Source organism: Alosa pseudoharengus, unplaced genomic scaffold, assembly GCF_046254945.1.
Source record: "Alosa pseudoharengus isolate Yale_2024_CS ecotype anadromous, Long Island Sound unplaced genomic scaffold, YU_APseudo_1.1 YU_APseudo_1.1_scf_6, whole genome shotgun sequence".
In the NCBI taxonomy this organism is placed as follows: domain Eukaryota; kingdom Metazoa; phylum Chordata; class Actinopteri; order Clupeiformes; family Clupeidae; genus Alosa; species Alosa pseudoharengus.
Window position 1 is genome coordinate 42,464,134 of NW_027468848.1, and position 14,997 is coordinate 42,479,130.

Below are 14,997 nucleotides of genomic sequence, written 5' to 3' on the forward strand. Positions count from 1 at the left end.
AATAAGGTGAACGCATCATCACTGAAAGTGGTGATTTGCGCTGCAACCCGCCCCTTTTATGTGAACGCGCACAAACTCCAATGAGGTTAACCCCGGCTCAACAAATCAACTTCATAATCAGCGTCGTAGTACCGATTAACACCACTAAAGATAACCAGGTTTTGTCAACCCCGGTTTAACAAAGTAACCCTGGGTTACATCTGGGTAGGTTAAGCTCCCTTCGTAGTACAGGCCCCAGATCATGATGTTGTGGCAACATCACACACAATACTACATGGCCACGTCATTGGCAGACGTCGCGGAAACGTTTCCCACGGCACCAAATGGCAATGTCACCAGCTGACCTAATCACAATGTTGTGGCACCGTTCTTAACGGTACCAAATTGCAACATCATCAGCTGACCAGGTCACAACGTCGCTGCAATGTCACTAATGGTACCAAGTGACAACATTGTTTTGCAAAGTAGCTGTGACGTTGCAACAACGTAGCCAGAAGGTAATGTCGCTGTGACCAAATGACAACTTTATGGCGACGTTGCTGCAACGTCTGGTGTTAGCTGGGTAGTCGCCAGCTGATTTTGCCAGGGCTTCAGCCCGAATGTATTTTGTACAGTTAACAAATATGAAACCATTATTCCGATCGCGCATTGAAACTTGAGATGAGATGGACGTATTTAACAAACAAGCGGACACGGGTCTTCTTCATGCAGCAGATAAACATGAACGTTACATAATTTGGACGCTACGTGCGCGAGGTTGGGCATGTCATTGTTTGCATTTGATATTTGGTATAGGCCTACGTTACAAGGAAATCATGAAGTCATCAATAACAAGGTGGAGGTGGAGTTATCCTGTTTTCGTCATTTAGACTAGCCTACAAGTTCAGGTTTGTTATCAGCCTCTAGCCTACAGTCTGGAGCTGGCCAACCTACTTTTTTTTATAATCAAGGGGCAACGCTTTGGGCGAACTCGATGTAATTCACAAATGAAACAGGCCTGAGCCTCTCACACAGCACAGCCGAACTCACTGCGCACTCAGAAGAGTAAAAAGGGACGTTGCATGCCATCACAACAGAGTATCCATCTCCTTCTAATCGAATTAGTGAGTCTTCAATGTTCCCTTCTCCCTAAGCTAAGCATAACAAACCATATAATGCATATTGCTATTTAACAGCCACTCTGCTAGGTGGCTATATAGTTCGTTTCTAATAGCAAACAGAAAATGTCAAGATAGCTAAATGTCATTACATCCTCTAATTGTCAAAATATTATTGTCCATAATATTCAATAAATGTGGTGCAAATGAGGCTTGAGTCAGTGGATTAATTTATGAAAAGTGAGCAGCAAGTCAGGCAAAATGGGAATTATGAAAACTGTTTAGACTCTATGGGCTAAGCAACAAATGTTTTCAACTGCCCTGCATATTGATTGAAACTGTCGGGCAGTGTGATTGATCTGTAATGTTGAAAACCTAAAACAAATTAAATATTCGACCTCATGTTATACAAGCAGAACTAAACTATGTTTGGGGGAAATATTAGATTCCCACTTTTACAGCCTATAGGCCTTAGGTCTATTCGAGAGATGCGCTAAAGCACAGCCAGCAGGTGTGGTGGTGCATAATGGAGATTCCAAAGCGCTCTTATTTGGTCAGAACCAAGGACAGTGATCGAGGATAGATACATCCGTCCTTTTTACAATGCAACAAACTATTTAAAGAGCATCAAGCTATTCAAATCTCTATTATGTAAGCACAAATAATATAACAGTATATTAGTCAGTCATTTTTATTAGCTTAAACAGTGATTTGACAAAGTTTTTTTTTTTAAGGCCCACCCACAATTGGTCAGCCCATCCAAAACTGGAATCCTGGCGCCGTGCCTGCCAAAACCACAAACGACTACATCCACATCTATGGATGAGGTGCCCTTGTGCAAGGCACCTTACCCCTAACTGCTCTCTAATGTTGCCATACTCCATTACATTATTAATTCTGAATATGTTTAACAGGATTTTAAGATTGGTGCTGGGTATTTCTCTCACTTACTGTATGGTATCATTAACATATCCATTCTCTCTCCATTAAATGCAGGCCACTCAAAAGACTTGCTTCTATCAAATGCTTTTCCAGACCAAAGGGGGGCATCTGTGCAAGGGCCCAAAGGAGCAGTAGGTATGTAGTTTTATAGATATAGCTTTTTTATACATATTCATTTCCATTGTTTTGCATGTTTCACTACATGAAGAGTAGACATCCTTTTTCTCTTTAAAGATGATAGAATGGATGAATGGAGTATTTTACCTTGTCTGAGAAGGAATGCAACCTTGATCTGTCAAACACATGCTCAGATGCTATTTTATAGAGCCCATTAACAACCCTATAATTAGCCTATAGGGAATAAAATGACCCATTTAAGCAGATATCTATAAGCATAATTAAGTGAGCCAATGGCCACTTACAGCAGGCTCCAGCAACTTCCACCTGAATCTCTAACTGGAAATGGTAACTGAATGGGTAGAGAGGGGGCAGTGATCTAAAGGATTGTTTGCGTCACAGTCTATGTTTTTCAGTCATTTCAAAGTCTGAGAAAGAGGAAACAACTTTGTTTCCGGTTCATGGTAAATTTGCGACCATGCACAGACTTATCATTATTCAAACAATCCAAGGTACAAACGGTTTTCCATTTTATGGATGTTAGACCAAAAGTAGGCTATTAACTCATTGAGTGCCAAAAACGTAATATTACATTTTTCCTTCCCATGCGTTGAGTGCCAAAAACGTAATATTACGCTTTTAGCTTTTTTTTTTATTACGAAACTAGACACTCTAACACACCTTATATGTGATTTTGGGAACTCTGTGATGAATGGAAATGAAATATATGACGATCGAAAAACTCATGAAAACGCACAATCTGGACATTTTATCTGGACATTTTATCATAACTCGGTTGCCGCTTTGGGTTGAATCAGTGACGCATGCACGTCAGGTCAAAATCAGGCCATTTTCATGGGTCTATCACTAGGTGGCAGTCTCGACAGGTCTCGCTGATCACTTCTCAGGAAAGTTTACAGGCAACACTGAACTATTGCAATTGTTATGTATGTTGTATGTTGACAAATCAAATTCTTTATAATTATAGCCTGGGTTAGAGGTCTGCGTGGGACTGATTTTTCAGTCCCGCGCCTGCCCGCTCCCGCAATATTCTGTCCCGCTCCTAGCCTAGAAATCTAGACGCGCCCCTAGCTAACCCGCTCCTGCATTAATGTGTCATTTTTAGTCCTGCTCCCGCCCGCATCTGTAACATCATGTCCCGCTCCCGCCCGCTAAAGCCCGCATGCAGGAGGGATAGCCTATTCAGTTTTTCTTTCTGTCTCACGAAAGGAGCACACATAGGCCTACTATCTGTCAGTTATGCTTAAACCCCGATTTTTAATGCTGCCTAACAGAACATCCAACTGAACTATAATTATGAACACTAATTTAATCATTTCCATATTTAATTTTACGTACATATTTAATTTGCGTGAGTGCAGTGAATCATTGGTTTGTCCCGCACCCGCGAATGCACCTCTCTCATCCCGCCCGCTCCCACAAAGAGCTTTCAAAAGTTGTCCCGCGCCGCACTCTTTTGCGTCGGGACCCGCGCGGGTGTTAATTTAAAAACGGTGTAGCCTATGCATAATCAGGGGTGCAAACAACATGTTTTTCGGCACCTACCAGAGGAACTAGAACAGCGTTTCTCATATGGGCCTGCTGGTCAATTATTCCACCTATGAGCCATAGTAACCACATTTTTAATGTAACCTAGGCCTAGTTAAGCTGGGAGAACCCAGCCTGATCTGTCGGCGGTTTCTTTTTCGCCGTGCAGCTCAATGTTCAATCGTAAAAGATTGAGCTTGGTCTGGTGAAAGCCAGACTAAGGCCTAGTATCTATTCCAATGTATGTGGAAATTGCAAGAAAATGAGTGAAAACTATTATTTACTTTAACCACGCAAGAGTGTGTGTCATTTATTAAAATGGTAGGAAAACTTGAATTAAAGACGGCGCTGTGTATCAACAAAAACAGCATGAATTTAAAAAGTAATTTAAAGTCCCAGACATTTAAAGGGACAATGATCACTCAAGACATAGGCCTTCACCACAACAAGAAATACTTTGAATAGCTTACAAAACACTGCATTTAGATGACAACTTCATGTAAAACCACGTTAATATAGTTAAAGTGTAACTCTCGCCAAAGTGTAACTCTCGCCAAAATGCAACCTAGGGTCTTTTTGTGAAAGTACCCGAGAACCGGAAGCTCCACTTGACCGTATTGTCGTTTTCTGGTCAAATGGCCTTTTGAATGGGAATGGGAGAAAAAAAAGCTCACCGAAAAAAGAAGAATGGGTTCGCTGGCCAGTTCTTCTTCTTCAATGAGTTATTTCGTGCTGCCACTAATGACTAATTTTTCAAACAAATCAAGTGTTTGTTATTGTGTTGTGTCCATTTTATTTTGAACTCAACTTAAAGGTTGTATCAGCGATTTCAGGCTCAAACATAAATGATCACATTCATCTAATCTTTCCTAACGATCCGCTAGCTGTCTGCCCCATAAGCAGGCCGTCAAAAAAACGTGTCTCTATAGGCACCCTAGGCTCTGAGATCTGTACACAAAAACAATTGCTACCAAAGGGCTGGCAACCCACTCAAAAGCAAAAAAAGGTGTTTCAACCAATAACCGACGAGATGCGCGTTTAGGAGAGTTTTAATTGCACGGGAGGGAGGGGGAGGGAGTAGCGAGCTAGCTCTCTGTTTTGTTTGAACATCAACAGAAGTGACGTATCCCCGCTATCGCTGATACAACCTTTAAGGGCCAAAACATAAAATATACAGTACCCTCCAGAATGATTGGCACCTTGGTAATGTTGACTAAAAACAGGCATAATGTAGCCTGGGTTTTCCCATGCTGCCTTACGCACGCAATTTTATTCACGCTGCTAGGCAGCCTGGATTCTATGGACTTCGTTTTCACCTCAACAAAGGAACCAATCACAGAACGGAGGGAGGGCAGCAAGACGATGACGACACACCAAAGCCATTATGAGCTACGTACAGACGCATTTGATAGACATTCGTAGCGCCCAATAAATGGCTCTGGGCATTCGTAAACCATGTTTCAAATACGAGAAAATGAATGCCTACAATAGTTCCCAGACCCCATCTCAATGAGATGAGGTCTGACGTTAGCCAGGTTAGGCATAATGATGATTCATTCCCAGCTAACACACGACCAAATGGCAACGTTGCCTATAAGTTGCCATTTGGTCATGGCGACATTACTTTCTGGCAACGTTGTGGTAACATTGCCACAACGTTGCCTGCAGGAAATTGCCATTAAGTAAACAAATTACGTTGCCACGACGTAGTGGCTTGGTAATTTTGATAACGTTGCCTCTTGGTAGTGTAAGTGACGTTGCCACAACGTTGCCTACAGGAAGTTGCCATTAAGTAAACAAATTACGTTGCCTACAGGAAGTTGCCATTAAGTAAACAAATTACGTTGCCGCAACGTAGTGGCTTGGTAATTTTGATAACGTTTCCTCTTGGTACTGTGAGTGACGTTGCCACAACGTTGCCTACAGGAAGTTGCCATTAAGTAAACAAATTACGTTGCCGCAACGTAGTGGCTTGGTAATTTTGCTAACTTTGCCACTTGGTAACGCAAGTAATGTTGCGGCGACATAGTGTTGTGGTCATTTACTTACCGTGATACGTCAAAGTTCAGAATTACACCATACGAGTATTAAAGGTTGTTTCCATGTCCAGCACTATAATATTTCCATTTTATAGTGACAATAAAGGGCTCACCTTCAGACAGCAAAGCAAAACCCATAGGCTAACATGCTATAAAATAACAGATTTTTTCTAAGTCAAACTATTTTCGAGCTGGAAAAATTAACCACTGGTTTGTATTGTTTATTCATTACCTAGGGATGACTCAATTCCCACAGAAACTATTTGTGCTCAACTAGGATTAATCCAGAACTACATATAGGCCGTAAGGTGAACCACGAAAAGTCTTTCAGAAAATGAATCCCGCTCCACAGTCTGGCATCTACACAATCTTTAGATCATAAAAAAGAACGAGTCGTGCTTAGCTACCAAAAAAAAGTCCGTCACTGAAATTCCAGTCGATTGTCGATGCGTCTATGTTTTATGCAGAACTATAGTGTCTTCAGAGCGTAATAGGTTTTCGTTCGAGAGTGGTGGCACGGTTCGACACGTGATCGTTCTACACCAATGAGGCAGCTGCTTATTGTCAACAGAATGGCAAGATGGCAGCTCCCATGGTTAGATTCAACGTTACCGATAGTTACCGGAAAACACCCGAACATCCTCAAAAGTGGGCTAAATGGATTCTAAACAGTGCTGTATACATAGCCGCGTCCAAGAAAAACAATGAGGCAAATATACGATAATGTTATGTTTTACGTTATAACAAGTTTCAAATACCTGGGAGTAGCCTACACCTTAGGCTACTGTCGAACATGACTGTGAACACCCAGCACACACTGAAGAAATCAAGACTGTACTTCCTACGTCAGCTGAGGAAGTTCAAAGTATCAGCACCCATCAGCTGTGGAGTGTCCTGACAGCATCATCACTTGGTATGTGAACTGTACAGCCCGTGACTGCAGTGCTGCACCACCAGAGCACCGCTCCCTAGCCTACTCTGCAGGAGTCCTACAAGGGAAGACTACGTAAAAGGAGCCAAAGTACTGTAAAGGACTCCTCACATCCTGACCATGGACTTTTCAAAACACTGAGGTCAGGCAAATGTCTCTGCTGCTACAAGACCAGAACAGAGAAACTGAGGAGGAGCTTCTTTCCTCAAGCATTCTGTAACCTGCACACACAATGACTATAAACTGCAAACACTTTTTTCCACACTTGCACATGGACTGTACATACACACCTTTATACTCTCTTGCCATTTATGAAAAACATTTCTTGATCTTCCTTTCTTCACACTCACATAGAAAAAGCTTAACACCAAAACAAATGTACTACATGCTTTACGTCAGTATTTCTATGTATGTGACAAATAATCATTAGGCTATCAATAAAAGGCAGTAATTGAATTTATATCAATAAAAGGCAGTAATTGAATTTATACCAATGACTATTTGTTTGTTCATTCATTCATTCATTCATTCTTCCACAAATGAAAACAACACTGATCAACCATAAAAAACAATCTTTATGAAAAATATGAAATCAGATATATACAACTTTACAAAGAGAATAAGGACACTTCTATTCCTCACTATCAGAGTCAGGACAGTTATCTTCCAGCTGCTCTTTTTCTTTTGTGTTGGCACAATTACAACAACGACATAAGTCTGTGCAACACAGGCCTGCAGAAACACAGGAACATCTGCTTGTCTCACAGGCACTTTTGCAGCCGCAATGTATCACATGCAAAACACTGTCAGGGGCCGGGTTTCTTGTCATCCAAGTGACGTGTAAGTTCCCATCCTCTATTTGCCAACCATATCCAGCAGGTGATGGAGCACTTATATTTGCTTATATCATGAAAAGTCCATGGTCAGGATGTGAGGAGTCCTTTACAGTACTTTGGCTCCTTTTACGTAGTCTTCCCTTGTAGGACTCCTGCAGAGTAGGCTAGGGAGCGGTGCTCTGGTGGTGCAGCACTGCAGTCACGGGCTGTACAGTTCACATACCAAGTGATGATGCTGTCAGGACACTCCACAGCTGATGGGTGCTGATACTTTGAACTTCCTCAGCTGACGTAGGAAGTACAGTCTTGATTTCTTCAGTGTGTGCTGGGTGTTCACAGTCATGTTCGACAGTAGCCTAAGGTGTAGGCTACTCCCAGGTATTTGAAACTTGTTATAACGTAAAACATAACATTATCGTATATTTGCCTCATTGTTTTTCTTGGACGCGGCTATGTATACAGCACTGTTTAGAATCCATTTAGCCCACTTTTGAGGATGTTCGGGTGTTTTCCGGTAACTATCGGTAACGTTGAATCTAACCATGGGAGCTGCCATCTTGCCATTCTGTTGACAATAAGCAGCTGCCTCATTGGTGTAGAACGATCACGTGTCGAACCGTGCCACCACTCTCGAACGAAAACCTATTACGCTCTGAAGACACTATAGTTCTGCATAAAACATAGACGCATCGACAATCGACTGGAATTTCAGTGACGGACTTTTTTTTGGTAGCTAAGCACGACTCGTTCTTTTTTATGATCTAAAGATTGTGTAGATGCCAGACTGTGGAGCGGGATGAAACGATAACAGGGTTCACCTTACGGCCTAATAACAATTCTCAGTTCCACAAACTCTGACCCAGTTGAAAAAATAGCAATGACATATATTCAGATACTGAATTGATGAAGCATTTATTTTAAATGCATATACAGGGACCACATAAATAAATCACAACAATTATTTCTATTAAAACAACATTTGAAGTCAAATTCATGCGTTTCAAAGATTGAAGTGATGTACTAACAAACCACATTGCAGGGTAGGCATTAGTCAACCAGTACAGAGCATGAAGGCCTTGGAGCGGCTGAGGTGGAGAGTAGCTAAAACAGTGACTGCTAATCAGAATCCAATCCTAATGTTAATGCTGTCTAGTGCAATTTTGACTAAGATCTCCCTCTTGTTATCCAATTACTGGCCACAATAACCCTTAACCTTTTCTCCCAAAAACTCCACAATACTCATTTTGTAACATACTGCAATGTCATGAAGAATGGCCATGAAGATTATTTTTCCCTAACAGGAATCTTGATTGTACTTTGTTTCAGTCACCTCAAAACAGTCATTGATCTTGAATTTTAGTACTCCGACTAATGTTGAATACATGCTAAAAACCTTTATGTCAATCATGTCACAAATTCTATGCAAGTTCTGCAAAACACCAATGCTGTTGTGAGGGTTTTTTTTTGTTTTTGTTTTCCATTTCAGAGGACAGCTACCACACAGCACCCCACACAGAGGGCAAAATAAAAAAAGTTTCTATTTTACAAAGGACCAAGACCACCATAAAAAGATGACTACACAGCATAAACTCACTTGCACACCCTAAAACTCGCCATGGTCCAAGGTCCTAGGTCAAGCTAAGCCTTATAAACACAATTTTCCACAGACCTTCCAACAAAACACACAAAGTAGCACACAGAGTAGCACTACATAGAAAGAAAGTAAACCCATTAAATGCTTCCACTTGAACAGGTAGACTAGGAATAATGGTCTGACAAGAAATGCGTTGAACAAGCTGGTGTCTGTATGGACAAGGCTTGAGGTGCAGCACAAATGTAATACAGCCATGGATATGTCATTTACTAATCACACTCTCACGCAGGACATTTTGCCCAATTAACAGAACTATATAAGAGGCTATTTCAAAATACTATCGGAAACAACAAACAAAGACTGTGGTCGGCATCTCCGATTTAAAACAGTGATTCACAAGGCATATAAGGGACAGGGAAACACTAGACCTCAAAGGTAACTGCCCCCCAGTTTTCAATCAAGCTGACGTTGTCCTTAAGCCACAGAGGGGCTGGTTCTGCTGTTGCAGCTGAGGGTTGTCAAGATGTCCTTTTGCCTCAAGTCGTCTTTAAAATGGTGGATCCCAGCATCTTCAGTTCGGTTCCTGGAAAAGGAAAAAAAAAGGTAAGAATGTCTTACTTTCTGTTCACATACATACATTATGCTGAGAAACAGTTGAATAAAATATCCAGCGAAATGAAAAAGTGTGCGAGGGCAGCTATAAAAGAACAATTGTGTCTAATACACTTGTTACCAAAAGCCTTCAACTTTATTTGTATGATCACCACTTTTAAATTAATGTTACTGCCCCTTTAAGACGCCTTCCTAGCCACGAGCTAGTATGAGTTAGACGCGAGCAAGTTCACCTAACGGAAAAAGACGCAAAATCATTCATCATGGGACAACATACAGCACGGAACTATATAGTGATTAAACACCTTTCACGTCTTTTCTATCACCAAACCGAGTCTGTTCTATCACATCTAAGCGACAATTTCGTGGTGCTTTCAATAGTATTGAAGACTGTTTTGGTGAGTTTTACTTTATTTCCTAAAGTGTAGGCTATCTGTAATACTGAGTTCAATGAAGATATTACAGAACATGCTAGCTGCTAACTGTATAAAACCATCACCATTACCCAAATGCAGCTCAGTTCTGTAAGTGTTTTTATTGTTTTCTGATGTTTTTATGTTAGAAAGGGAAATGTGTTTAAAATTATTCCCTATCTTTTGACATTTCGTGGATTATTTTACGGTTAAATAACGTTACATTAACTTAGCGTTTTGTGAGACCGTTTGGTATTGCCATGGCGATACAGTCAGTGGCGAGGGAAATGGCATGTACTATTTACTGAGTGTTTTATTTACTTTTATGGCCTGTTGTGCAGGTGAGTTTATCAGTTTTCTTTCTATGATACAGACAGTTAGCTGTGTACTTCATCTCTCCCTGAGTGTTGGTGACACGCCCATTTTTGGGCCTGTCCTGTGCTGTGGTTCATGGACTCGTATGCTTTCAGAAAAATAAAGTGTCTAATATCTGTAAGCGTTTGCCTGAAATTTGATCACAAATTCAATCTTATTACAGAAGCGATCATGAAATGGAAGCCAGAGCTGGAAGAGGAGGTGGAGCTCCTGATAGCTGAGGTCTTAAAACATGCCCCTAGCCTGGCGAGCCAGACCCACATTATAATGTAGGGTCTGGGCACTCACCGTTCGCAGTGCTCAGTCCGAGGGTCGGGATAATCAGTTGTCTTTCAAATTCCCTCTGCACGCAATAGGACGCAATAGGATATTTGTTTTCAAGTAGCAGAGAATTCAAGCCAAACCGTTGCAACTCTGCCATCAATCATTATGTTAAGCCCAACAAACGACTCTGTACACGATTTCAATGCCAGATTTAGTTTCGATTTCTAGAGCTCACAAGTCAAGAGAGAGTTGCTAGACTAGCCCTGGCAGCAAATGTAATTTGCTGCCGCTAGGGGCGCGTCTAGATTTCTAGGCTAACATGCCCCTGCAGCCCACACCAAAAGTTTAAGGTGAGTTGAAACGAGAGAGGCAAATATCCCTCTAAATCAATTATACGAACATGCCGACTATTAGGGAACAATTATCATATTTTTGTACACCACCTCAAAATGATATGCAGATCCATGCCCTACTTTTTAAGCTTGTTCACAAGACGTGGTTACTCGTCTTCATCTTCAAGCAATAATCTTGGCGGCTCGACACCATCTACACGACGCTGTTTTGTTTTTTTTAAACCGGTTATTATTTTCCCCTGTCATGATTTATGTGCACAATGTATCAGCCTTTTGTGGCCAAGTTACTGAAGCACACCATTAGCTTAACTTAGTTAAACATTAGCTAAGCTTACTACAACCTATGACTGACGCATGCTAATGTTTTCTCCAATAGTGCTCAGACCTAATGCAATACGTAGGCCTAAGCATTTGAAATTCCACATAAGTCACATACCTTGAAAATGAACTTTAGTACTTTAACAGCTGAATTAAAAACCGAATTGCATGTAGTCTCCTTATTTCATGCGACAGCTTAACAAACTGTTTCAACAATGTTTTGTCTTCTACGCGAATTAGGCCTAAATGTGAAGCCTCTGCACGGCCCGCGGCGCCATCGACTGGTCTGGCATATGCACTACAGTACTTTTAGCCGCTTTCACCTCTGTGTGCGCGCAAGTTTTTTCCTTACCGGTGTTGTGCCCCTTCTGGTTTTTCCACCTACTGGTTTCCGAGCTGTTTCCGAGCCTGTCTAGATGTCATGTATATCTATCAACAGCAACTGACTGCTACCCACGTCGACATATTCGCTACATATTCATAAACATTTTACTGGCCTTTGCATGTCGCACCTCAATAAAAACTGCACTGAACTGAACTGAATACCTGAGCACTACATTACTATAACATTTTCCAGTGGGAAAAATGTTTTTTTAAAGTAACCTAATTTCGATTCTCTGTGTCGCACTGGATTCGAACCCTCATCAGCAAAAGTATCACCATGTGAGACCGCCTCGCTCTCCACTAAACTATCAACATCTACATAACTTCCAGAACATAACGCTGTCTTCACTCAGTAGGCCATGATTCACCATTTATCTGAATATTTTGAAACAACTGGTTATCTTGATTTAGGCTTTAAAAACATAACTGTATCATGCACTCTACCTTCTGCTACACCTCTGCGCTATCCATGTGCAAGGATTTGTCATAAATTCTACCAGGCAACGCACGGATTATGAAACAATGGGTCTAAAACAACTGGTTACCCTGGACTGAAAACGCATGATCTCGCTCTCAAACAGCTAGGCTGCAATAGCCTACGTTCCTTGGATGCATAGGCCTACACATTTTACTGGCCTTTGCGTGTCGCACCTTAATATAATCTGTACTAAACTGAACAGCTGAGCACTATAACATTCTCCAGCGAGAAAATGATTTTTTAGAAGTCGCCTAATGACCATGACCATGATCCGTGTTGCACTAGATTCGAACTCTCTTCAGGAAAACAAATTACATGCGTGACCACACCGCTCCCCACTACACTATCAACACTGTGTCAATGGTCGTTTAACTATTTTCTATCAGGTCATACATCACTGTTTGTCTGAATATTCCGAAACAACTGGTTACTTAATTTAGGCTTAAAACATATTGTGCACTCCGCTACACCGCTGCGCCATCTGTGTGCAATGATTTGTCAAAAATTCTACCAGGCAGCATATGGATTCTGAAACAATGGGTCTGAAACAACTGGTTACCCTGGCCTGGAAACGCATGAATTCGAGACTGTGAAAAACAGCTACAATAGCCAGTTCCTTTGGTTTAGGACAAGCAGATTTCTATGGCCATGGCGTCTCATTTCCAAAGTTATAGCCTATGCTATCCTACAACGTTATGTTTACGACGGAAGATAAGTATTTGCAACCCCTACAATGCTTTTCATTTCAGGTTTTTAATTTTAAAAGGTTAACCTCATATCCCTGTTATCACAAGCAGCTTGTTCTAAATTGGGATGAAACTGGTTACCTTGCCTCAATTAGGCTACAGATGATCCCCACAAGCTGCTTGCGCATATACCAACATTATGTGCTAGTTAATTTGCACTAAAAGCTCTCCAGCTCTAGCTGTTTAGTGTTTGACAGCGGGATCATGCGTTTTCAGTCCAGAGTAACCAGTTGTTTTAGGCCCATTGTTTCATGATCTGTGCGCTGCCTGGCAGAATGTATGACAAATCCTTGCACATGAATCATGGCCTACTGAGTGAAAACAACGTCATGTCCTGAAAGTTTTGTAGTTGTTGGTAGTGTAGTGGAGAGCGAGACGATCTCGCATGGTGTTACTTTTGCTGAGGAGGGTTCGAATCTAGTCCGACAGATCATCGAAATTAGGTTACTTTTTTAAAAAGCATTTTTCCCGCTGGAGAATGTTATAGTGATGTAGCGCTCAGATGTTCAGTTCAGTACAGTTTATATTGAGGTGTGACACGCAAAGGCCCATGAACTGTGTATGAATCCAAGGAACGTAGGCTATTGCAACCTAGCTGTTTGAGAGCGAGATCATGCATTTCCAGGGCAGGGTAACCAGTTGTTTTAGACCCATTGTTTCATGATCCGTGCGTTGCCTGGTAGAATTTATGACAAATCCTTGCACATGGACAGCGCAGAGGTGTAACAGAAGGTAGAGTGCATGATACAGTTATGTTTTTGAAGCCTAAATCAAGGTAACCAGTTGTTTCAAAATACTCAGATAAACGGTGAATCATGGCCTACTGAGTGAACACAGCATTATGTTCTGGAAGTTATGTAGATGTTGATAGTTTAGTGGAGAGCGAGGCGGTCTTGCATGGTGATACTTTTGCTGATGAGGGTTCGAATCCAGCGCGACACAGATAATCGAAATTAGGTTACTTTAAAAAAGCATTTTCCCCGCTGGAAAAAGTTATAGTAATGTAGTGCTCAGGTATTCAGTTCAGTTCAGTGCAGTTTTTATTGAGGTGCGACATGCAAAGGCCAGTAAAATGTTTATGAATATGTAGCGAATCTGTCGACGTGGGTAGCCGTCAGCTGCTGTTGATAGGTATACATGACATCTGGAGGTGGAAAAACCAGAAGGGGCACAACACCGGTAGGCCTATCGTTAAAGGTGTGAAAGCGGTAAGAGGAAATACACCCGATGGTTTTGTGTAGACATAGCCCAATTCTAGGCGAGACATCTTAGTGCAACAAGCTACAAAACTCCAAAACAATGAAGCTTATAGCCAGAAATGCATGAAATCATGGTTCACTAACATTGCAGCTATAGCAGCAATGTAAACTGTAGGCCTACAGTTTAGCTGCAATATGCTGGTGAATCAACACAAGATTATCTCCATGTTTATAAAGTAACTGTCAAGACGTCGTACATTAAATGTGCATACCATATACCGGATCATACCGCGACCATTTCACTCTCACACTCGCGTTATATCAACACATTTACAATCCTCAATAATGCTTCTAACGAGCACAGACTGATAACAGTATGAACTAAACTTAACAAAGGAGCAGTATCAATACTTACGGCCGGGTAGGCTATCTGAACGCACAGTTATAATAATAATATTAATACAGAAACACCATCCGCATCTCCAGTCCACTGCTCCGTTATTCCCGCGACTTGGTAGCCTACCGTCGGCACCAAGTGCAAGGGCGAAGGAATGACCCAGCAGCAGCAAAAAAGTCTAGCGTAACCAGCTATTAGCATATCCTATTTAAGTTTTGACTAAATGTAAAATGACTGTTGACTGAATGTAAAATTAATATAAATGCACTCACCTGTTCTCTTTTATTTGTTCTTCACAGGGTCGGATGGAACAGCAGGTGGAAGACCATCGCAAAATTGAATTTCCACATTATT

General features: G+C 41.4%; 1 protein-coding gene across 7 annotated transcripts in view; it reads left to right on the top strand.

Moving 5' to 3' along the window:
* The window catches only part of emid1 (EMI domain containing 1), a 195,222-nt gene that overhangs the window by 112,865 nt on the left and 67,360 nt on the right, over positions 1–14,997 (top strand). For 6 of the 7 annotated variants that reach the window (XR_012983739.1, XM_076271404.1, XM_076271409.1 and 3 more), the window contains exon 9: positions 2,094–2,174. The exons of the other annotated variant lie outside the window; for it this stretch is intronic. Coding sequence is in view for 5 of the 6 variants with exons in the window: in XM_076271404.1 (XP_076127519.1) it covers positions 2,094–2,174 (81 nt within the window). In the remaining variant the exon portion in view is untranslated. The remainder of the gene's footprint in view (positions 1–2,093; positions 2,175–14,997) is intronic. 7 annotated transcript variants of the gene reach the window in all.